General features: G+C 46.6%; 1 protein-coding gene across 1 annotated transcript in view; it reads right to left on the bottom strand.

Annotated features, from left to right (window-relative positions):
• Positions 1–4,140: 4,140 nt before the first annotated feature.
• SLC7A3 (solute carrier family 7 member 3) overlaps positions 4,141–25,747 on the bottom strand; it is a 38,754-nt gene continuing 17,147 nt past the window's right edge. Inside the window, exons 3-11 of the mRNA XM_040334416.1 lie at positions 24,299–24,470; positions 21,729–21,838; positions 19,418–19,640; positions 16,499–16,638; positions 9,897–9,999; positions 8,846–9,057; positions 8,530–8,696; positions 7,056–7,164; positions 4,141–6,042 (exon numbers count right to left, since the gene is read on the bottom strand). Coding sequence (XP_040190350.1) covers positions 5,906–6,042; positions 7,056–7,164; positions 8,530–8,696; positions 8,846–9,057; positions 9,897–9,999; positions 16,499–16,638; positions 19,418–19,640; positions 21,729–21,838; positions 24,299–24,470 — 1,373 coding nt within the window. The 3' untranslated portion in view covers positions 4,141–5,905. The remainder of the gene's footprint in view (positions 6,043–7,055; positions 7,165–8,529; positions 8,697–8,845; positions 9,058–9,896; positions 10,000–16,498; positions 16,639–19,417; positions 19,641–21,728; positions 21,839–24,298; positions 24,471–25,747) is intronic.

The raw sequence follows: 25,747 nt of genomic DNA, 5'->3' as shown, positions 1-25,747 counted from the left end.
TTACCGGGTATAAAATATGTCCTGTTATTGACCTGTCGCACTAGGGGCCCCATTTACCTGTCGCACTAGGGGCCCATTTACCTGTCGCACTAGGGGCCCATTTACCTGTCACACTAGGGGCCCATTTACCTGTCGCACTAGGGGCCCATTTACCTGTTGCACTAGGGGCCCATTTACCTGTCACACTAGGGGCCCATTTATATCTTTGTCCTCGATGTGCGTTACTACAATGCAAAGCAAACATTACAGGGGGGGGGGGAGATTTTGTAAAATTGGAGCACTCAGAATCTGGTCATGGCAGCCAATCAGCTTCTAACTTCAGCTTTGCTTTGAAATTATGGAAGCTGATTGGTTTCTAGGCACAGCTGCACCAGATTTTGCACTTTGACCCCCCCCCCCCCCTCCAATGTGTTGTTGCTTTACTGCATTGAGATGCTAATGACAACAACGCACCATAGGGTGCTGCATTACACATTTTGTGACATTTTGGCAGCCCATTGGTTTTCAATAAGCAGCCTTAACACTACACACATTAAAATATGTGACACAACGTGGGGTAACACATCTAAATGGTCCTTAATGAAGGAAATAAAGACAAGTCTTCCAGATCAGGGGGTCTCCAAACTTTCTGTCCTTTGGGGCTTTAGGGGGGCCGGACTTTGGCCATTGGGAGTAGAAAAGGTCCCGAAATCAGTGGGGAAAACACAATGCTCCGTCTTTGGTGTCATTGGGAGGAATTGTGCCCCATCGTTGGTGTCTTTGGATAGAATTGTGCCCCATCGTTGGTGTCATTGGATAGAATTGTGCCCTATTGTTGGTGTCATTGGGAAGAATTGGGCCCTATCGTTGGTGTCATTGGGAAGAATTGGGCCCTATCGTAGGTGTCATTGGGAAGAATTAGGCCCTATCGTTGGTGTCATTGGGAAGAATTGGGCCCTATCGTTGGTGTCATTGGATAGAATTGTGTCCTATTGTTGGTGTCATTGGATAGAATTGTGCACATCGTAGGTGTCATTGGGAAGAATTGGGCCCTATCGTAGGTGTGATTGGGAAGAATTGGGCCCTATTGTAGGTGTGATTGGGAAGAATTGGGCCCTATTGTTGGTGTGATTGGGAAGAATTGGGCCCTATTGTTGGTGTGATTGGGAAGAATTGGGCCCTATTGTTGGTGTAATTGGGAAGAATTGGGCCCTATTGTTGGTGTGATTGGGAAGAATTGGGCCCTATCGTTGGTGTCATTGGGAAGAATTGGGCCCTATTGTTGGTGTGATTGGGAAGAATTGGGCTCTATCGTTGGTGTGATTGGGAAGAATTGGGCCCTATTGTTGGTGTGATTGGGAGGAGTTGTGCCCTATTGTTGGTGTCATTGGGAAGAATTGGGCCCTATCGTTGGTGTCATTGGGAAGAATTGGGCCCTATCGTTGGTGTCATTGGGAGGAACTGTTCCCCATCATTGGAAGGAATTGTGTCTTATCGTTGGTGTCATTGGGAGGAGTTGTGCCCTATCGTTGGTGTCATTGGGAGAAATATTGACCCATTATTGGTTTCATTGGGAGGAATTGTTCCCCTTATTGGGGTCCATGGGGGGAGGGGGGATTATGCCCCATTGTTCCACTGTGGATGAAATAGACCGATAAAAGCAAGCAAAGGGCCACAGTTTGGAGACCACTGTTCTAGATCACAAACACAACATAGGAGAAAAAAAACTAAAAACTATAGTACAAAGATATAAAACTGAATTGGTTACAATGTATCTCCAGCCAAAATATTTGATTTTATTTTGGATAAAATTGGGAAACGTTTCCTGTTGGGATATAAACCAAATAATCGGATAGTTTCTAAAAACCTGACAGGGGTTCTTCTAAACGTTCCCCATTCTATCCAAAATTTGGTACAAAAAAGTTTTGGCTGGACGAACGCCTTAAAACACAAATGACCTTCTGCGGTTGAGGTTTGTCCTCACTACAAAAAAGAATCAATATATACAAATCCTTTTATTCTGTACATGCTCCCACCTCACACACACACACGACGGCGGATGAACACAATAACTAAAACTCACCAATCAAGTATCAATGTGTTCCAGTAATCAAACACTATGGAAAGAAGTGCTTGAAATTAAATACCGATTGGAGCAGAGGAAAGTTCTATGAAGCTCTACTGAACAGATCCAGAAATGGGTTTTTCCTTACACTCTCTTTGCCCTTTTATAGGGTAAGTGGTGTAAAGCTACTGCATGGCAGGTACACTATATGACCAATGTTTGTATACACGTGACCATCACACCTACAACCTTTTCTATATATTTGGGAATCCTCCATCATACAAAGACCATTGTAGACAATTGTGGTAACAGTTTGGTGAAGACCCATTTTAGTTCCAGCATGACTGTGCCTCCCCTGTGTATAAAGCCAACTCCCTAAAGACATGGTGTGACCAGCTCCATAAAGAAATGGGTTGATTGGTTTGGACCAGCTCCATAAAAACATGGGTTGACCAGCTCCATAAAGACATGGGTTGACCAGCTCCATAAAGACATGGGTTGACCAGCTCCATAAAGACATGGGTTGACCAGTTCCATAAAGACATGGGTTGATTGGTTTGGACCAGCTTTATAAAGACATGGGTTGACCAGCTCCATAAAGACATGGGTTGACCAGCTAAATAAAAGACATGGGTTGATTGGTTTGGACTAGCTCCATAAAAGACATGGGGTGACCAGCTCCATAAAGACATGGTGTGACCAGTTTAGACCAGTTCCATGAAGACATGGGTTGACCAGCTCCATAAAGACATGGGTTGACCAGCTCCATAAAGACATGGGTTGACCGGTTTGGACCAGCTCCATAAAATAATGATGTGACCAGTTTGTTGTGGAGGAACTTAAGTGTCCTACTCAGAGTCCTGACCTCATCAATACTGAACACCTTTGGGATGAATTTGAACACCAAATGTGAGCCAGGTCTTCTCATCAAACATCAGTACCTGACATCACAAATGGCCACAAATTCCCACAGACACCCTCCAAACTCTTGTGGAAAGTCTTCCCAGAAGAGTGAAGGATGTTCTAGTTACAAAGAGGGGCAACTCTTTAATAATGGCTGGGGTTTTGGAATGGGAGGTTCAACAAACTCATCTAGTTGAAGGAACTTGAGTGTCCTATGCAGAGCCCTGACCTCAACCATACTGAATACCTTTGAGATGAATTAGAAAGCCAAAAGTGAACCAGGCCTACTCATCCAACATCAGAACCATACCTCACAAAATGGGCTCAATTTCTCAAAGACACCCTCCAAAATCTTGTGGAAAGTCTTCCCAGAAGAATACAGGATGGTAAAAAAACACAAAGGGGGGGGGGGGCAACTGCATGAAGACATGGTTCAACCAGTTTGTGCAGGACACTCGAGTTCCTCCACATTGGAGCCCTGACTTTGACCCTACTGATCACCTTTGGGATGAATTAGAATACTGATGGTGAGCCCGGTGTTTATTTTTGTTGCCCAAAATGAGGCCTAACATGTGAGTCAGGTCTTTTCATTCAACAGCAGAACCTGACCTCACAAATGGGCACAAATTTCCACAGACACCCTCCAAAATCTTGTGAAAAGCCTTCACAGAAGAGTGGAAGAGTTTATAGCCACAATTCTATATTAATGGCCATGTAGAAGGGTGGGATAGGGAGTCAACTCTATATTAATGGCCATGGAGAAGGGTGGGAAAGTGGGTCAACTCTATATTAATATCCATAGTAAAAGGGGGGGGGGGGTTTGGTTTTGGACTTGGATGTCCAACAAGCTCATATAGGTGTGATGGTCAGATGTTCACAACTGTTTGGCCTTATAGCACATGTGGAACCTGCAAGTTTCATATGAGATAGCAGCTGTCGGATTTCAGAAAATCATACATACAGTCAGTCTGGTTGGGTAGAACGTTCGATCCTCCAATAAGGGATGTTGAACGATGTTTTAGAAACTCACACAAGAAAAAACCAAAATGAGAAAAAGGTGGATGAAATGTGCATCTCTCAGACTTCATCCATCTCCACCATTCGGTAACATTTAAGGTTCAAGTAGCACTTTGAGAAGTCGCTGAATATCAAGTACAAGTTAAATACAATAAATATTTCCTAAATCTGTAAACTTTTTTATATTCTTCATCCGTTCAGTCTGGAATGTCTAGAATATGTCTTCCTTGTGTGAAGTCGGCGAGTACAATAGTCAGCCGGTTATTGGGGGAATCTTGTGCTCTCAGTTCATTTCAAATGTTATAAATAAATCTTCTGGCACGTTGCAATGGGAACATATCCTCGGCATTACAACGCTGCCACTGATTGTGTGTATGTTTTGTATCTCATCATAAATGAGACAAAAGAAATGGATAAAAAAATAAATAAATGTGTACGCGAGGAACACGGAAGACTACACTATAAGAGTGAGATGATCCTGCCAACGTACGACCATCATGGAGATTTGAGACAATGTAATACTTGGCGAACTTATCTGACTATTGTGACATCCCACCAATAAATCCATGAGAATCTACAGCCAACGTACGACCATCATGGAGCGCCGAGCCGTTGAGACAATGTAATACTTCACTAGCTTCCCGAGAAGAATGAAAGGTCCCCATCACTCCAGTGAGGAGTCCCATGGATTTATTGGTGGAACGTTACATTGGCCAGATAAGGTCAACACTTCAGGGTCTTGTAGGCTTCCTTCTTCAAGGTGACGAGGAAGATGGCGACCTTATCTGACTATTGTGACATCCCACCAATAAATCCATGAGAATCTACAGCCAACGTACGACCATCATGGAGTGCCGAGCCGTTGAGACAATGTAATACTTTACTAGCTTCCCGAGAAGACTGAAAGGTCCCCATCACTCCAGTGAGGAGTCCCATGGATTTATTGGTGGAACATCACATTGGCCAGATATGGTCAACCTTTCAGGGGCTTGTAGGGTTCCTTCTTCATGGCGACCTTATCTGACATTCCACCAATAAATCCATAAGAATCTACAGCCAATGTACGACCATCATGGATCGCCAAGCCGTTGAGACAATGTAATACCTCACTAGCTCCCCGAGAAGATGTAAGGTCACCATCACTCCTGTGAGGAGTCCCATGGATTCATTAGTGGAACATCACATTGGCCAGGTAAGGTCAACACTTCAGGGTCTTGTAGGGTTCCTTCATGGTGACGAGGAAGATGGCGACCTTATCTGACTATTGTGACATTCCACCAATAAATCCATGAGAATCTACAGCCAAAGTACGACCATCATGGAGCGTTGAGACAATGTAATACTTCACTAGCTTCCCGAGAAGAAGTAAGGTCACCATCACTCCAGTGAGGAGTCCCATGGATTTATTGGTGAAACATCACATTGGCCAGATATGGTCATTATTTCAGGATCTTGTAGGGTTCCTTCCTCATGGTAACATGGAAGATGGCGACCATATCTGACTATTGTGACATCCCACCAATAAATCCACGAGAATCCTTAATGGCGTGTTGGTGACTTTTCATTCTTTCACTGGGGCTTCACCCGGCACCATCCTTCGCCATCACTCCAAACACCCTCCCATTTCATGGGTTGAATACTGCAGATCCACATTACACTATAAGCTGCCCAAAGAGTGACCGAGCAGATCCGAGGACCGCAAGCTGTAGGCAGGAGAAGCCTGGACTGCAAAGCTAGCCATCTATAGGTCTCGTGATATCACTCTACAATAGACTCGTGCATTGGAAGAACAACAGATGGCGGTTGTCATCTCTGAACATCACCTGTAGACCACAGAAATGAGGATGTAACAATTGGGGCCATAATATTTTTGAAATGGATGAAGGCAGACCCCCCTAATAAATATACTGTACACGCCATCCGCCTCCGAACTCAAAGAGGTCAACACACCGCCGCCGCCAGTTCCTGGCTTTTCGACTTGGGAGGAGCTTCATTTGTTTTCAGAAGACTGTCCTTATTTTTATCAAGGCGCTCCTCGGTGCTGTTCCATATTCCGTAACAAAAATAGATGAGGAACCCTAAAAACATAAAAAGAAAAGATCAGAAAATGTTTCATAGTTGGTCTGGTTGAAAAACAAAAAAAGCCCATCTGGTCCAGTGATGGAGAACCTCGGCACCCCAGATGTTTTGGAAATACATTTCCCATGATGCTCCACTGCACTGTCGAGTACAGGGGCATCATGGGAAATGTAGTTCCAAAACATCTGGGGTGCCGAGGTTCACCATCACTGGTCTAGGTACTTCAACCTTCCCGCATAAAAGCTCCGCCCGGTGCTCCGACCTTGAGGCTCCTGACCCCTCCAACGTACCAGAATAAGGAAAGTGATGGTCGGCACGCAGGATGACATCCAAAACAGTATTCCTTTATTAAATACTTGTACAGAGCTGCAAAACACCCCTACGCGTTTCGGACTAACACTATTTTGGATGTTATCCTGAGCGCCCACCGTCGCTTTCCTTATTCAGGTGGCTTGTTAGCCCCTTGTGGTAGCAATAAAGCCAATTGAAAAAACAAATTAAAGTGTAAATAATATAAATGTAATTGTAATAAATAAAACTCAAAAATTAAATTAAAAATCAAATAAAAAATTTGAAAAATAAAAATTCTGAATTTTTAGAATTTCCGAAAAATTTTAATTCTTTTTTGTTTCATTTGTTTTTTTTTGCTTTTTTCGGAAATTCGAAAAAAAAAAATTTGTTTTCGTTTTTTGCTTTTTCCGAATTTCCAAAAAAAGCAAAAGAAAAACAAAAACTAAAAAACATTTTTTTCGAATCTCCCAAATTTCCAAGAAATAGAAAACGAACAAAAATGAATTTTTCGGCAGTGCACATGTCTATTTGTTAATTATATTAAAAATTATTTTACTGCATTTTATTTCCTTAAAATGTGCGCCTGATAAATGACTGGGCAAATCGCGTGTAACATAAAAATCAAAAATAAAATTCAAAAAAAATATTCAAAAAATATAGTTAATTTGGCGATAACTTTATATGTGAAGATAATGTCGTCATCTAAGTCCATGGTGCTCACCTAGCGCCATCCACACTGCGAATCGGATCCAGGTGTCCGCCTTCAGCTGCATCATGAAGTACAGGTTTATGAAGACGCTGAATAATGGGAGGACGGGGAGGGCCGGCACCTGGTGGAGAAATGACATTGAACTATTTATACTTCTGAAGCCGTTTATCGTCCCCTACCGAGGTCACCACCATGATAAGATAGAGAGTTTCACACCTTTTTTTATGGTGAACAAAAACATTTTCCATGGAGATTTATTTTTACATCTACGGCGTTGCCCAGAACAGCTCCTGATAAAGCCTTTGCCACACTTTCATAAAAAAAAACCTTTTCCCATAAAAGATAATTTTCTACTTTTCCTAATTGGATTAATTCAAATTGGACACCCCTTGTCTCGGCCCCAACCCCTACTGCCCTCCCCTTGTCCCGGCCCACCCATTGTCCCCGCCCGATCCCTTGTCCCAGCCCGAGACGTCCTGCCCACCCCTTGTCCCGGCCCTGACACCTCCTGCCCACCCCTTGTCCCGGCCCTGACACCTCCTGCCCACCCCTTGTCCCTGCCCACCCCTGGTCTCGGCCCTGCCCCCTCCTTGTCCCTGCCCTGACACATCCTGCCCACTCCTTGTCCTGGACCGACCCCTCCTGCCTACCCCTGGTCTTGGCCCTGATCCCTCCTGCCCACCCCTGGTCTCGGCCCGACCCTTCCTGCCCACCCCTGGTCTCAGACCTGACCCTTCCTGCCCACCCCTTGTCCCGGCCCCTCCTGCCCACCCCTGGTCTCAGCCAGACACCTCCTGCCCACCCCTTGTCCCGGCCTTGACCCGTCCTGCCCACCCTTGGTCTCGGCCCTGATCCCTCCTGCCCACCCCTGGTCTCGGCCCGACCCCTCCTGCCCACCCCTGACACCTCCTGCCCACCCCTTGTCCCATCCCCTCCTGCCCACCTCTGGTCCCAGCCAGACACCTCCTGCCCACCCCTTATCCCTGCCCCGAAACCTCCTGCCACCCCTTGTCTCGGCCCCGACCCCTCCTGCCCAGCTCTTGTCCCGGCCCGACACCTCCTGCTCACCCCTTATCCCTGCCCCTAAACCTCCTGCCACCCCTTGTCCCGGCCCTGACCCCTCCTGCCCACCCCTTGTCCCGGCCCTGACACCTCCTGCTCACCCCTTATCCCTGCCCCGAAACCTCCTGCCACCTCTTGTCCCGACCCCTCCTGCCCACCCCTTGTCCCGGCCCTGACACCTCCTGCCCACCCCTTGTCTCAGCCCGACCCCTCCTGCCCACCTCTTGCCCTGGCCCCAACCCCTCCTGCCCACCCCTTGTCCCGGCCCTGACACCTCCTGCCCACCCCTTGCCCTGGAGGTTAGTAGTATCGTTCTTTCATTGTATAATCGGCACAGAGTTTGTTCACCTATGTTGATTAAAATATGTAGATCTTTGGCCATGGCAGGTAACAGGGGGGTGGGGGAGGAGGAGGCGGAACCTACCTTGAAGGTCAGTTTGGTTTTGCATTCCGGTTGCCTCCAGATGATCCCGGTGATGGCGACGGCGACCACGGACATTACGACTAAAGACGCGATACAGGCGGGGCACCCATTGAGAAGATCTTCAACTTTAAATGCCAGCAGAGCGCAAAGGGCAACGAACAGGACCGCTGTACAAGAAAACATAACGATTAGAGGAAATGCAAAAAAAAGGCAACGATGGAAGCTGAACTCCGGGCAGATCTAGAAGATGGATAACAAATATATATATTTGCCCGGAGTTTGGCATTGGTACATCTTGGTGACAGAGGGCACTCACAGAGGACGGTCACACATCCGTAGACGATGTATCCGGAGGTCTTGGTGGGCTCTTTGCAGGTCGGGAACAGAAGATGTTTGAACAGGAAGGTGTCGGGTTGTGTGGAGTACGGGGTGATCTGGAGGTCGGTTTCTGCCGCCCCGTTGTCGGCATCGTTCAGCTTCACCATCTCGGTGTCCTTGTGTAGAAGGATCATCAGCTCGGGTTGGTACCTGAGGGGTCCGAAAGATAACGGTCAGACAAAGGCCGGCGATGCCCGTGGCTATCCACTCAAAGCCAGCCTCCTCTACAGGTCAATGCCCACAGCATCTCTAGGCCTTACCCCCACTCTACAGGTCAGTGCCCACTGCATCTCTAGGCCTCGCCCCCACTCTACAGGTCAGTGCCCACTGCATCTCTAGGCCTCGCCCCCACTCTACAGGCCAGTGCCCACTGCATCTCTAGGCCTCGACCCCACTCTATAGGTCAGTGCCCACTGCATCTCCAGGCCTCGCCCCCACTCTACAGGCCAGTGCCCACTGCATCTCTAGGCCTCGACCCCCCTCTACAGGTCAGTGCCCACGGCATCTCCAGGCCTCGTCCCCACTCTACAGGTCAGTGCCCACTGCATCTCTAGGCCTCGACCCCCCTCTACAGGCCAGTGCCCACTGCATCTCTAGGCCTCGACCCCACTCTACAGGTCAGTGCCCACTGCATCTCTAGGCCTCGACCCCACTCTACAGGCCCGTGCCCACGGCATCTCCAGGCCTCGTCCCCACTCTACAGGTCAGTGCCCACTGCATCTCTAGGCCTCAACCCCCTCTACAGGCCAGTGCCCACTGCATCTCTAGGCCTCGACCCCACTCTACAGGTCAGTGCCCACGGCATTTCAGGGCCTCGCCCCCACTCTACAGGTCAGTGCCCACTGCATCTCTAGGCCTTATCCCCACTCTACAGGTAAGTGAACACGGACTCTCTAGGCCTCGCCCCCCCCTCTACAGGTCAGATCAGGGAAGGCAAAATATAAACAGATTAAACTTCAGCTTCAGCGCCATTACAGAGGATTTCCTACCTGAGGATGACGACACAAGCCGCAACCAGAGAATACGCCAACAAAGTGCCGATGGACATCAACTCCATCAGAGCGTCCAACTCAAACAGGAACGCCATCAGAGCTGTGGGGGGTGGAGTTGAGAATGTGAAAACAGTCAGAATAATAGACCAAAATTAAATTATAAAAACCATAATAATAAATAGAAACAACCAAGGATAATAATGGCAAAATAACAACAACAAATAATTAATAACAACAACCAATAATAACGACTACTGCTACTAATAGTAATAATAGCTATTAGTAATCTTATTATTCATATTAGTTATTGTTATTATTGTTGGTTTCATTATTATATTTTCTATTATTAACAACTAATACTAATGATAATAATATTACCGTTGTTATTATAATTATTAGTTATTGTTGCTGTTGTTAATAATAATGGATACTTAGAATAACAGCAAAAACAACAATAATAATAATAAGATGAATAATATTGATAACAAATATAATAAAAAATATTATTATAATAACAGAAATAACAATAAACTTAATAATATTAATAATAATAAAACATAATAAAAAGCAATAAGATTAATAATAATAATATTGATAAAATGAATCCCTGAAGACAGTTGTGGATTTGGACGTGTTGCAGACCTCCCATTGGAGGAATTTCTGTAGAGGAGGACGGGGACAGATTTCAGACTCCGCACGCCAATATTGGCAGTTTTGTGCGAGTTGCACAGCGTGATATCAATGTAGCTCTTTGGCTTCATCGTTCAGCCGTGATGCGATACTGACTGTCATTTTATGGACGTCCTCCGGCATTTCAGACATATTCAAAGGCGCTCATCTTTTTTTTTCACCCCAAATATTAAGGATTTTACTCGGCTAGGACTGATCTCCATTAAGCAGCAAGTTAATGAAGCGGAAATTATTTCAGAATCCCCATCTGCTGCAAAATATTCCAAAACGTTAACATCTTCCCATTTGCAGACTTTCCAAAATGATAAACAACAAAAAAATAGAGCTGAGGTCATCTGGTTGTGGTCTCGGACGGTCGGAGCTGAGCTCAGGTCATCTGGTTGTGGTCTCGGATGGTCAGAGCTGAGCTCAGGTCATCTGGTTGTGGTCTCGGATCTGAGCTCAGGTCATCTGGTTGTGATCTCGGACCTGAGCTCAGGTCATCTGGTTGTGGTCTCGGACCTGAGATCAGGTCATCTGGTTGTGGTCTCGGATCTGAGCTCAGGTCATCTGGTTGTGGTCTCGGATCTGAGCTCAGGTCATCTGGTTGTGGTCTGGGACCTGAGCTCAGGTCATCTGGTTGTGGTCTGGGACCTGAGCTCAGGTCATCTGGTTGTGGTCTGGGACCTGAGCTCAGGTCATCTGGTTGTGGTCTGGGACCTGAGCTCAGGTCATCTGGTTGTGGTCTGGGACTGAGCTCAAGTCATCTGGTTGTGGTCTCGGATGGTCGGACCTGAGCTCAGGCCATCTGATTGTGGTCTGGGACCTGAGCTCAGGTCATCTGGTTGTAGTCTGGGACCTGAGCTCAGGTCATCTGGTTGTGGTCTGGGACCTGAGCTCAGGCCATCTGGTTGAGGTCTGGGGCCTGAGCTCAGGTCATCTAGTTGCGGTCTGGGACTGAGCTCAGGTCATCTGGTTGTGTTCTGGGACTGAGCTCAGGTCATCTGGTTGTGGTCTGGGACCTGAGCTCAGGTCATCTGGTTGTGGTCTGGGACTGAGCTCAGGTCATCTGATTGTGGTCTGGGACCTGAGCTCAGGTCATCTGATTGTGGTCTGGGACCTGAGCTCAGGTCATCTGATTGTGGTCTGAGACCTGAGCTCAGGTCATCTGGTTGCGGTCTGGGACCTAAGCTCAGGTCATCTGGTTGTGGTCTGGGACCTAAGCTCAGGTCATCTGGTTGTGGTCTGGGACTGAGCTCAGGTCATCTGGTTGCAGTCTGGCACCTGAGCTCAGGTCATCTGGTTGTGGTCTGGGACCTAAGCTCAGGTCATCTGGTTGTGGTCTGGGACCTAAGCTCAGGTCATCTGGTTGTGGTCTCGGACTGAGCTCAGGTCATCTGGTTGTGGTCTGGGACTGAGCTCAGGTCATCTGGTTGTGGTCTGGGACTGAGCTCAGGTCATCTGGTTGTGGTCTGGGACCTAAGCTCAGGTCATCTGGTTGTGGTCTGGGACCTAAGCTCAGGTCATCTGGTTGTGGTCTGGGACCTAAGCTCAGGTCATCTGGTTGTGGTCTCGGACTGAGCTCAGGTCATCTGGTTGTGGTCTGGGACTGAGCTCAGGTCATCTGGTTGTGGTCTGGGACTGAGCTCAGGTCATCTGGTTGTGGTCTGGGACTGAGCTCAGGTCATCTGGTTGTGGTCTGGGACTGAGCTCAGGTCATCTGGTTGTGGTCTGGGACTGAGCTCAGGTCATCTGGTTGTGGTCTGGGACTGAGCTCAGGTCATCTGGTTGTGGTCTGGGACTGAGCTCAGGTCATCTGGTTGTGGTCTGGGACTGAGCTCAGGTCATCTGGTTGAGGTCTGGGACCTGAGCTCAGGTCATCTGGTTGCGGTCTCGGACTGAGCTCAGGTCATCTGGTTGTGGTCTGGGACTGAGCTCAGGTCATCTGGTTGTGGTCTGGGACTGAGCTCAGGTCATCTGCTTGTGGTCTGGGACCTGAGCTCAGGTCATCTGCTTGTGGTCTCGGACCTGAGCTCAGGTCATCTGGTTGTGGTCTCGGACCTGAGCTCAGGTCATCTGTTTGTGGTCTCGGACCTGAGCTCAGGTCATCTGGTTGTGGTCTCGGACTGAGCTCAGGTCATCTGGTTGTGGTCTCGGACCTGAGCTCAGGTCATCTGGTTGTGGTCTCGGACTGATCTCAGGTCATCTGGTTGTGGTCTGGGACCTGAGCTCAGGTAACCCATAAAAAAATATCCTTCTTTTGCCCTTAGTAAAGTGTTCCTGTAAGCCTCAGACATGGAGACCCCCGGTTTGGGTGGTGAGCTCAGGGCCAGGCTGAAGGGTGGGCAGAAGAGGTAACTGTTTCGGACTTGGCAGGGGAGGCAAATAGAGCAGAACCTGCAACCTAGGCTGCTGGGGAAGTTTACAGCTTGTGGTGGCAGAAGGGAGAGAAACAGGGGGCACTTTAACCTTTCCATCCTTGGGTGCTGAAGGACTGTCCCGAGTAAAGCATCACATTTTGACCAGAACACAATGTTAGTGTGCATATAATGTCAGCATGTAAAAGGGTTGCCTGGGTGTGACTGACGATATCGGTATGATATCCCCGTCAAGCATTCCCTCCTCTCCATACAAGAACATCACAGGATCTTCCACACATGAGTCAAGATTGAATGCTGGAACCAAGACTGATTTATTGGCAGCTTGCTGCTGGTTATAAATACAGTTTTACAAGCTAAATCCTTAATCAAGGAACAATGGGAGCTCCACCCCCTTTTCACCCACTCTGGAGTTTCTCATACAGAATATAGCCAGACAATTCGGAGCCGACCTGAGACACATTTTCTTTAAATAATGACATCAGGGAAGTTAATTACAAGGTGTACAGAACACATTAGCTGGGCAGCCTGGCACCGCATAATGAAGCAATCAGAATACATAACATGAGTCACCTCTAATCACAGTAAACAGGTTTAACATCCCTTTGAAATAAGGAGCTAGCTGCAGACGGGTCATTAACATGTCAATAGCTTGTAACACATGAATCCATTTTACCTCTAACCCACAATTTAACCAAGCAGGGAGAATTACACTGACATATCCTTCACAATGGCCCCCCTTTTTCTCCCTGCTACGGCAAACCCGGTTGGACCTTCCCTGGTCCAGTAGGGTTGACGGGTTCAGAGCTTTTAGTCCGAGGTTAACACCGTTTGGCGTGACTGACCTCCCTTGGCAACTGCTTCCGACTTAGGTATGTCACCGGGTCGTCAGATCACACGCCGGTCAGTCCCCAAGTCTTTGTGCGATCTGCAGAGTCACCAGAAGTCAGTGTGAAGACGGCGAATGGGTCTGTGCGCCGCCGTCTAGGTGTCCCGCTATGGGAGGGGCAGGTTATGGCTCTGAAGTGACAATCACAGGAGATTCATAAAAAGGAAAAGTTATATTTGTTGAAATGCTGTAGCACTGGTGCTCAGAGTCCGGGGGGGGGGGGGGACTCAGAGCCCCATAAGGTCAGCCACCCCCTGCTCCCTCCGCAGCCGCCGGTTCTCCTCTTTGAGCTCCCCCACCCCCATCTCCAGTTCATGGCGCCTGGGGGGGTCAGCCCGCTGTGACCTCAGGTGGTTGTTCTCCTCCTCCATGCGGCTTATGCACTCCTCCAGCTCTATGTACTCACGGATCAGCTCCTGCTTGCTCATGTCCTGCAGGCTCTCCACGTGGTCCTTCATCATCAGGAACTGGGTGGTGGTGTAAGGGGCCACCGGTGGGCCCTTGGCGAACATCTCGGCACGCATCTGGGACGCCCGCTGCGACTCCCTCTCCTCCAGTCGCTTCTTCTCCTCCCAGGTCAGCTTGTTATACGGCTTCCAGGACCTCTTCTTCTTGAAGGGTGGCCGGCGGTGCCTCTTTCTGCCCAGCTCCCTCCAGGGCCCCTCCGGCTCAGGGCTGTCGCCCATGACCAGCTGACAATGGTGTTCCCTGTTGTCCGTAATAACAGATTGTACCATGAGGGCTTCGTAAGGGGTGCCCAATGGTTCTTCCTGACCCAGCTCCTGGGGATCCCAAGCCGAGTCTACACAATGGGCTGCTGCTGGTGGGCGGTACCCAGGCTGAGACCAATTTGACCTGGTGTTGTCATTCAGGGGGCAATTCTGCTTGAAGTGACCCAACTGTTTGCACCGGAAGCAGCGTTGTTCGTTGTCCTCCTGGCGTGGATAGCGAGGGCTCGATGTCATCGGTCTGTTAGGCGGTTGGTATCTAGTGGCTGGTGGGTGTGAGAGCGCCGTTGGTCGTGGAGGTTGTACCCGTGGTGTGACCTGGTTTGTCTTGCGAGTATCCGCATATTCATCCGCCAACTTCGCGGCCTCTGGTAGAGTCATGGGCCTGCGATCTCTCACCCAATCTTTGACATCCGTCTGGATGTGATTGTAAAAGTGCTCCAGGAGCATTAGTTGCAAAATGTCCTCTGCGGTGGTGGCCTGGCTGCTGTTAACCCAGTTAGAGGCCGACAGGGACAACTGGCATGCCCATTCCGCGTAAGAGTCTTCCGTGGTTTTGCGTGAGTCCCTGAACTTCTGTCTGTGGGACTCTGGGGTTACTGCATAACGAGCCAGGAGCACTTCTTTAACCCTGGCGTAGCTATGGATATCCTGATCTGGCACGGTCCGGAAAGCATCAGAAGCTTTGCCTGACAGTTTGCCTGACAATATTGAAACCCACTCTCCTCTAGCTATTCGGTGCAGGTTACATTGTCGCTCAAAATCTGCCAGGTAGTTATCAATTTCACAGTCCTTTTCATCAAAAGCTTTAAAAGCGCTAAACGGAATCTTTCTTGCGTCTGCTGTGCTGTACTCACTGTTTGGAGAATGTGCGGCTGCTTGTTGGACTGCTGCCAGTTTTAACTGTAGCTCTGCGTCTCTTATTTGTTTAGCCTCCTGTAGTTCTGCGTCTCTTATTTGTTTAGCCTCCTGTAGTTCTGCGTCTTATTTGTTTGTCTCTTATTTGTTTAGCCTCCTTCGCTAACAGGTCCATCACTTTCAGCACCACATCCGCCGTTGGGTTCGGGCCGAACCACGCTAGCTTCTCTCTCATTAGCTTGTTGGCTGGTGATTCCTCTTCCTGGATCACTGGTGTCTCCATCTCTTGTACTGCTGGCGTTGCTGCAATCCCGTCCTCCTGGTCTATCTCCATTGATTCTGCTATGATGACCCGCTTGGTTTTGTTGCTAGCAATCCTTCCACGAACTTCCAGTAGTTCTTTCAGTGTATTTCTTTTAAGCAGGGTGTAGCAGCCTTCCATTCACTGTTCCCAGTGTCTGCTTGGAATCCTGGTGTAAGGGAGAGTAGAAGGGAAAATCCCGCTGCTGCCAACCAATTGTGACGATATCGGTATGATATCCCCGTCAAGCATTCCCTCCTCTCCATACAAGAACATCACAGGATCTCCCACACATGAGTCAAGACTGGATGCTGGAACCAAGACTGATTTATTAGCAGCTTGCTGCTGGTTATAAATACAGTTTTACAAGCTAAATCCTTAATCAAGGAACAATGGGAGCTCCACCCCCTTTTCACCCACTCTGGAGTTTCTCATACAGAATATAGCCAGACAATTCGGAGCCGACCTGAGACACATTTTCTTTAAATAATGACATCAGGGAAGTTAATTACAAGGTGTACAGAACACATTAGCTGGGCAGCCTGGCACCGCATAATGAAGCAATCAGAATACATAACATGAGTCACCTCTAATCACAGTAACAGGATTAACATCCCTTTGAAATAAGGAGCTAGCTGCAGACGGGTCATTAACATGTCAATAGCTTGTAACACATGAATCCATTTTACCTCTAACCCACAATTTAACCAAGCAGGGAGAATTACACTGACATATCCTTCACAATGACCCAGGGCCAAGTTTCCACGTATTCCCACCTGATATAACTCCAGACACGATGGTTGCGATCAGCGGCGTCTTGGTCCTCTTGTTGACTTTAGCAAGGAACCTGAAAAGCAGCCCGTCTTCAGCCATGGCATATATGACCCGCGGCATAGGAAACATGGAGCCCAGCAAGCTGGAGAGCAATGGAAAAACAAGGTCAGCAGCCTATTATTTGCCCCTCCCCCCCATAGTTCTCAAAAAAACAAAATGCAGTTTACAGAATTGTCCACATGCTGAAATTTTGGCAGTTAGCATTGAAGTCAACCATAGGGGTGCGCACCCCAAAGCTCCAACACACGTATGCGTTTGACATATTTACCGGCCTCTTCCCCGTTCTCCATCCTGAAACAATGGGGGGGAGGGGGAGCCAGGGAGCACATGGGGGATCCAGACAACAGAAAGAAAAGAATCAGGGAAAGAAGGGGTGGCATATATTAGTACCGATCCCCTATATTGAACTCCTGTGGCAGCTGAATTGTGACAAAAGGAAGAGGAGGAGAAGCCTACTTTCAGCTGCTGCAGGAGGAAAATACAGATCAGTTCCACTAAATTCCACCCCTCCTGTCCAGGTTCTGAGGGTCGGCAAGAAAGGATTGTGGTTTACCTATCGAATGCACACCATTGGTAGGTTGCCGACCCCAGGATTAGGAGGTATCCAGGCACACCCCTTGCGCATGCCTATGAAGTCAACGAAAAAGGCAAAACGCGGTGGTTTTAATGCTTTTAAAGGATGCAATTGGCTTTTAGGAGGTGGGGGAAGCTCCTTCCAAACCTCCTGGATCGCGCCCGCTAGGCGGCGGATTCAAAGCAACGTACCTGTACGTTGCTTTGCCTGCCCGTGCCATTATGCCAACGTAAATGAGAGGAAGGGGTTAAGTGTGTCCTAGGGAGGGGTTCTAACTGTGGGGGGGCTGGGCTATCAGTGACATGACAGAGATCACTGCTCCCGACTACAGGGAGCAGACGACCAGTGTCCTGTCGCAAGGAAGGACAGGGGAATGGCTTGTTTACAAAGGCGTATCCCTGTTCTGCCTCTCCGTGACACGATCCGGGGGCCGCCGGCGAACATTGAGTCCGCGGGTCCTGAGCCCGCAGCGGGAGCGCGCGCCCACTAGGTGGAAGATTGAAAGCAACATACCTGTACGTTGCTTTGCCTGCCCGTGCCATTCTGCCGACGTAAATGTACATTAGGCAAGTGGCAAGCGGTTAATGATATACAGTCCATTCACATTCTTTTATGAATGGACTGTACGTACGTTTTATTAACCACTTAAGACCCGGACCTTTAGGCAGCTAAAGGACCCGGACAGTTTTTGCGATTCGGCACTGAGTCGCTTTAACTGACAATTGCGCGGTCGTGCGACGTGGCTCTCAAACAAAATTGGCGTCCTTTTTTTCCCACAAATAGAGATTTCTTTGGTGGTATTTGATCACCTCTGCGTTTTTTGTTTTTTTTTGCGCTATAAACAAAAATAGAGCGACAATTTTGAAAAAAATGCAATATTTTTTACTTTTTGCTATAATAAATACCGTATTTATCGGCGTATACCGCGCACTATTTTGCCCTGAAAATCAGGGCAAAATCGTGGGTGCGCAATATACGCCGATACCCGCTTTCCCGCCACGAGTTTGAATACTGCGCCGGCATATACCGAGCGCAGTACACATGTGTATCTTCGGGCAGTCTCGGCGCTGCTCGTACTGACGTCCTGAGCGTACAGGACGTCAGCGCGAGAGTTGCCGAGCCTGCCCGACAATACACGAGTGTACTGCGCTCGGTATATGTCGGCGCAGTATTCAAACTCAGCGCGGGAAACGAGCAGGGAGGACGAGAGGACGCCGCAGAAGGACGCCGGACCCGACGAAGAGGACACCCGAAGCCGCAGACGGACGCCGGACCCGACGAGGCCGCCGATGGACGCCGCGCAAGACACCAAAACTGTAAGTACAAAACATCTTTTTTTCCAGAGGAATTTGGGCAACTTTAGGGGTGCGCGCTTTACGCGGGAGCGCGTTATACCCCGATAAATACGGTATCCCCCAAAAATATATAAAAAAAATATTTTTTTCCTCAGTTTAGGCCGATACGTATTCTTCTACCTATTTTTGGTAAAAAAAATAAAAAAAAAAAATCGCAATAAGCGCGTATCGGTTAGTTTGCGCAAAATTTATAGCATTTACAAAATAGGCGATAGTTTTATTGCATTTTTATAAAATTTTTTTTTACTAGTAATGGCGGCGATCAGCGAATTTTTTTCGTGACTGTGACATTATGGCGGACACTTCGGACAATTTTGACACATTTTTGGGACCGTCGTCATTTTTCTCAGCAAAAAGTGCTATAAAAATGCACGGATTACTGTGAAAATGACAGTTGCAGTTTGGGAGTTAACCACAAGGGGGGCGCTGTAGGGGTTATGTGTGACCTCATATGTGTTTACAACTGTAGGGGGGTGTGGCTGTAGGTGTGACGTCATCGATTGTGTCTCCCTATATCAGGGAACACACGATCGATCACGGCGCCACAGTGAAGAACGGGGAAGCTGTGTTTACACACAGCTCTCCTCGTTCTTCAGCTCCGGAGGACCGATCGCGGGACTCCAGCGGCGATCGGGTCCGCGGGTCCCGCGGTCACGGAGCTTCGGACCGGGTCGCTGGCGCGCGCTCGCGACCCACGGCTGGGCACTTAAAGAGGACGTTCCTGTATGTGCGTGTGCCCAGCCGTGCCATTCTGCCGACGTATATGTGCAGGAGGCGGTCCTTAAGTGGTTAATGAGTCATTGGAGTTAATTGTAAAATGTGAATCACATTTGCATGCCTGGTTAGACACAAAATATCATTACTAGTGAGGGGGGGGGGTAAATATAAGTGGCGGTTTATCATGATGTAAAATTGTTGTTACATTGCATTACCTTGTTGAAAGGGCACATAGGGACCCGACAGAGACCACGTAACGGGCGGGCTCCCAGCCCACGTGTCTGAATGCTTCGGGGAGGGGGCTGCTTTTGTTCAGTAGAAAGTACGGCATCATCAAGGTCAGCGCCGCGGACACGCCGAAGTACGCGACGAAGCACACCAAGAGGGAAACGATGATCCCGATGGGGATGGAACGCTGCGGGTTCTTCGCTTCTTCACCTGCAATAAAAAATATATATATATATAAATAAAATATTGATATTACAGTGGAACCTCGGATTGCAAGGAATGCGGTTAACGAGCAATACGAGCAATTTTTTTTTTTTTAATTCTGACTCGGTTTGCGAGTGTCGTCTAGATTCAAGCCTCTGCGGTGTGCAGTACCGCATTTGGCCAGAGGTGCGGGGGGGGGGGTGCCGGTGACACTCGGATGCTGTTCGGAAACACAATACTCCGTTCCCGAACCTGAGGGTTTCCGAGATCAGCAGAGTTTTTCCCAGTCTCTCTGGCGCCCCCCACCTCTGGCCACACGCGGTATTGCATGCCATAGAAGTCAATGTGGAACAAATTATTTTCGTTTCCATTGACTTCTATGGGAAAACTCACTTTGATATGTGAGTACTTTGGATTACAAGCATTCTCCTGGAACGGATTATCCTCATAATCCGAGATTCCGCTGTAATATAAAATCGTATATAAAAATATTAATATAAAATCTTATATATAAAAATAATTATATTAATATAAAATCGTATATAAAAATAATTATATTAATACAAAATCGTATATATAATATTTATATTTATATAAAATTGTATATATAAAAATATTTATATTAATATAAAATCGTATATAAAAATAAAAATATTTATATTAATATAAAATCGTATATAAAAATATTAATATAAAATCGTATATATAAAAATATTTATATAATATAAAATCCTATATATATATAAAAATATTAATATTTATAATATACAATCCTATATATAAAAATATTTATATTAATATAAAATCGTATATAAAAATATTAATATAAAATCGTATATATAAAAATATTTATATTAATATAAAATCGTAAAAGATAAAAATATTTATATTAATATAAAATCGTATATATAAAAATATTTATATTAATATAAAATCGTATATATAAAAATATTTATATTAATATAAAATCGTATATATAAAAATATTTATATTAATATAAAATGGTACATATAAAAATATTTATATTAATATAAAAATATTTATATTAATATAAAATGGTACATAAAAATATTAATATAAAATCCTATATATAAAAATATTAATATTTATAATATAAAATCCTATATATAAAAATATTTATATTAATATAAAATCGTATATAAAAATATTAGTATAAAATTGTATATATAAAAATATTTATATTAATATAAAATCGTATATATAAAAATATTTATATTAATATAAAATCGTATATAAAAAATCATTTATGAAAATATGAATATTTTCAGAACTATTTACAAAGAAGCCAAATCCAAAACAGTGGTGATGGCCCCCAGGGGTGGGTGTGCATTTTCTAATGAGCATAGTATACTGCACCATGGTACACCAATATATATATATATATATATATATATATATATATATATATATATACACATACACACACTAGCTTTAGCTGATACACAGGGATGAAGCAAAGCCTCCTATAGAAGTTGTACCTGTTTATCTGCAGCAACTCTCTCCTCTACAGCCTCCTAAAACACACATATCAAAAGGCTATTTCTAACCTCTAACCTGGCAGGGGGCGAGATCCGCCGGCTGGCCAGACAGCCAAGCAAAGCTGGGATTGGCTTTGATCGGCTGTTCGTAATAGTCGACATGACATAACTTCTGGTTTACTTGGAAATCATCCGCGCCATTTTTTTGAAAATCAAAAGCTTTCAGAAACACGGATCTTGGCGTTTTTGAATGCTTTTAAGTGCAGAGGAGGGATTAGGAGACTTAATGACCCCGGATTTCTCAATAAAGAGTACCTGTCACTGCCTATTACTTTCACATGGGATGTTTACATTCCTTGTGACAGCAATAAAAGTGATAAAAAAAAATAAAGCAACAGTGTAAAAATAATAATAAAATATTTAAAATAAAAAATATTAAAATGCCGCTGTCCTCCTGTGCAAATTTAAGATACAGATAAGAAGAGCGTGCAGATATTAGAGGTCGTTGTGAAATTAGGAGTGGTTATCCTACAAGGAAATCAGTGAGTGGTAGAGGGGATTGACGAGTGCAGATAATCCGAAATAATAATATTACCTGTAGTTGCAATGCAATCGAATCCCACAAAAGCATAAAAACAGATGGCTGCCCCCGATACCACACCGCTGAATCCAAATGGAGCAAATCCCCCCGTCCCAAAAGGAGAGCTGGAAGAAAAAAAGCAAACAAATTGGTACAAAAAGATGTTTTTTTATTATTGTAGTCCCAAAAGATACAACTCTATGGCCAAATGTTTGTGGACACCAACACACCCGAGCTTGTTGAATAGAACATTTCAAAATTACTATGAGGTTGGTCCCCTCCATATATATTACTATGAGGTTGGATCCCCCTATGGCCATTACTATGAGGTTGGTCCCCTCCATGGCCATTACTATGGGGTTGGTCCCCTCCATGGCCATTACTATGGGGTTGGTCCCCTCCATGGCCATTACTATGGGGTTGGTCCCCTCCATGGCCATTACTATGGGGTTGGATCCCCCTATGGCCATTACTATGAGGTTGGTCCCCTCCGTGGCCATTACTATGGGGTTGGTCCTCTCCATGGCCATTACTATGGGGTTGGTCCCCTCCATGGCCATTACTATGAGGTTGGTCCCCTCCATGGCCATTACTATGAGGTTGGTCCCCTCCATGGCCATTACTATGAGGTTGGTCCCCTCCACATGGCCATTACTATGAGGTTGGTCCCCTCCACATGGCCATTACTATGAGGTTGGTCCCCTCCATGGCCATTACTATGAGGTTGGTCCCCTCCACATGGCCATTACTATGAGGTTGGTCCCCTCCATGGCCATTACTATGGGGTTGGTCAAATCCATGGCCATTACTATGGGGTTGGTCAAATCCATGGCCATTAATATGGGGTTGGTCAAATCCATGGCCATTACTATGGGGTTGGTCAAATCCAAGGGCCATTACTATGGGGTTGGTCAAATCCAAGGGCCATTACTATGAGATTGGTCCCCTCCATGGCCATTACTATGAAGTTGGTCCCCTCCATATCCATTATTATGAGGTTGGTCCCCTCCATGGCCATTACTATGGGGTTGGTCCCCTCCATGGCCATTACTATGGGGTTGGTCCCCTCCATGGCCATTACTATGGGGTTGGTCCCCTCCATGGCCATTACTATGGGGTTGGACCCCCCTATGGCCATTACTATGAGGTTGGTCCCCGCCATGGCCATTACTATGGGATTGGTCCCCTCCATGGCCATTACTATGGGATTGGTCAAATCCATGGCCATTACTATGGGATTGGATCCCCCTATGGCCATTACTATGAGGTTGGTCTCCTCCATGGCCATTACTATGAGGTTGGTCCCCTCCATGGCCATTACTATGGGATTGGTCAAATCCATGGCCATTACTATGGGATTGGATCCCCCTATGGCCATTACTATGAGGTTGGTCCCCTCCATGGCCATTACTATGGGGTTGGCCCCCTCCATGGTCATTACTATGGGGTTGGCCCCCTCCATGGCCATTACTATAGGGGTTGGTCCCCTCCATGGCCATTTCTATGGGGTTGGTCCCCTCCATGGCCATTACTATGAGGTTGGTCCCCTCCATGGCCATTACTATGAGGTTGGTCCCCTCCATGGCCATTACTATGGGGTTGGTCCCCTCCATGGCCATTACTATGGGATTGGTCCCCTCCATGGCCATTACTATGGGGTTGGTCGCCTCCATGGCCATTACTATGGGGTTGGTCCCCTCCATGGCCATTACTATGAGGTTGGTCCCTTCCATGGCCATTACTATGGGGTTGGTCCCCTCCATGGCCATTACTATGAAGTTGGTCCCCTCCATATCCATTATTATGAGGTTGGTCCCCTCCATGGCCATTAATATGGGGTTGGTCAAATCTATGGCCATTACTATGGGATTGGATCCCCCTATGGCCATTACTATGAGGTTGGTCTCCTCCATGGCCATTACTATGGGGTTGGCCCCCTCCATGGTCATTACTATGGGGTTGGCCCCCTCCATGGCCATTACTATAAGGGTTGGTCCCCTCCATGGCCATTTCTATGGGGTTGGTCCCCTCTATGGCCATTACTATGAGGTTGGTCCCCTCCTATGGGGTTGGATCCCCCTATGGCCATTACTATGAGGTTGGTCCCCTCCATGGCCATTACTATGGGGTTGGTCCCCTCCATGGCCATTACTATTGGGTTGTACCCCCCCCCCCTATGGCCATTTCTATGAGGTTGGTCACCTCCATGGCCATTAATATAAGATTGCCCCCCCCCCCCCCTCCCACAGCTATTCACATCAAGTTTTTTTTTTTTAATTACTATTAATAAGGAGTTGCCCCCTTTTGTGGCTTTAACATATTCTGCTCCTCTGGGAAGGCGCTGGAACAGAAAAGGATCTTCACCAAACTCTTACCACAAGGTTGGAGGAGAACAATTGTCTGCTGTGTCTTTGTATGATGGAGGATCACGGGGACCCCTCACTGGAGACCCCCGAGCTCCATCATTCAGAGGCGGGTCCACATAGATTTGGTGCGATGGTCAGGGGTCCTCATACTTTTGGCCATATAGTGTAGTAGATAAGTAAAAGATTGAAGAAGTGGCCCCTGATGCATTTTTTTTTTACCTGCTGTTATATATTTTGGTCAGGTTGTCATAATCGTCTTGCGTGAGTTTCCAGTTCTTGATGTCGCCTTTTAAAAAACCCGACAGGATGACAAAGGCCAAGACCAGCAGATTGATGGCGGTGAAGATTTTGTTTACCATGGCCGACTCGCTGACACCGACGGCAAGAAGAACTGAGAAGAGAAAACATGAAAGTCTGATCCCGACAATCACACAAATAGAAGAGACATTTATATCCAATACATGAAGGAGGGGGAGGGGGGGGGAGCGCCGGGTCATAGAGAAGAAGACAACAAATACCAGAAATCATGATCTACAGCAACTAAAATAGGAAGACCTCCCCCGAACGGGTACACAATAATACAATAATAATTGAAGTATATTGGACGTATGTGGTCCGCCCCCTGGTCCGCCCCCTGGTCCGCCCCCTGGTCCTTCTAAAACCACCACTGCCATTAAGCCGCTATTAGTGACAAGAGACGGCTGATATTTTTACGCAATGTGCTCTTTGAATGGCTGCAGAGGATGTTCTTTAAATATGATGCTTGCAAACAGTGTTTACAAACATCACTGATAAGTAGCGCTATCAAATAACTGTGCATATTTGACTATATAAAATACATTACTACAACCCATATGTAATGATATACAGTGATAATAAACAATGTTGTAGGCGGAGCGGGATGCGCTGTGCAGCACGTGATTGGCTCAGACTGCTGCTGTTGGGGGATGTGATTAACATACTCTCTCACCTATTGGAATCTGGGGACTGGCGCCACGCCTATCGCACTGGCTGATTGATTTATACACCAGCCAGTGGTGGTGGATGATGCTGTCAGCCCACAGCAGTTTGGGATTATCGTTTACTTCCGCCCACAGTTATGGAGGAAGTGGGAAAACGCCCAGGACTGATAGGCTGATTGATCTGACTACATCAGATATAAGGTAACCATTTATGACTGTGTGGTTAGTCCCATGAATAAGTTTTTATAACGAAACATGTCGGGGTATTGCCATACAGTCTAATTTTACTAGTGAGTGCTGCGTTTTTGGATGCAGAGTGCGTTTGAAGTTTTTTATTTAAGTGGATGTGCAGCTGCATCTGACAGAAGTCCATGGCACCGTGAGTAGGAGAATTGGTTTCACTTTTTCTCGCTGATCGGGGGTCCGCCGTGACCGCTTCTCACCATTTTGACGTTTGAAGGAGTTTCTTGATGTGATATTCTGCTGTTTTACAAGATTTTGTTTGTGAGTGCACTGTTTGAAGTTTTATTTTGGTGTGCTATTAAACCTTTGATGGTATCACACTATTTGCACTTCTTTTGTCTCTCTCTGACATATATGTGGAACTGATTGGATGTCATATTTGGATTACATCTTTATTGACGGGAACAACTACATCTGATAAGGTTTTTTGTGCCAAAACACGAGAGTGTGAGGCATACCTATC

This window comes from Rana temporaria (genome assembly GCF_905171775.1).
Source record: "Rana temporaria chromosome 9 unlocalized genomic scaffold, aRanTem1.1 chr9c, whole genome shotgun sequence".
NCBI classification, from domain to species: Eukaryota; Metazoa; Chordata; class Amphibia; order Anura; family Ranidae; genus Rana; species Rana temporaria.
This window is presented reverse-complemented; position numbering and strand designations above follow the sequence as displayed.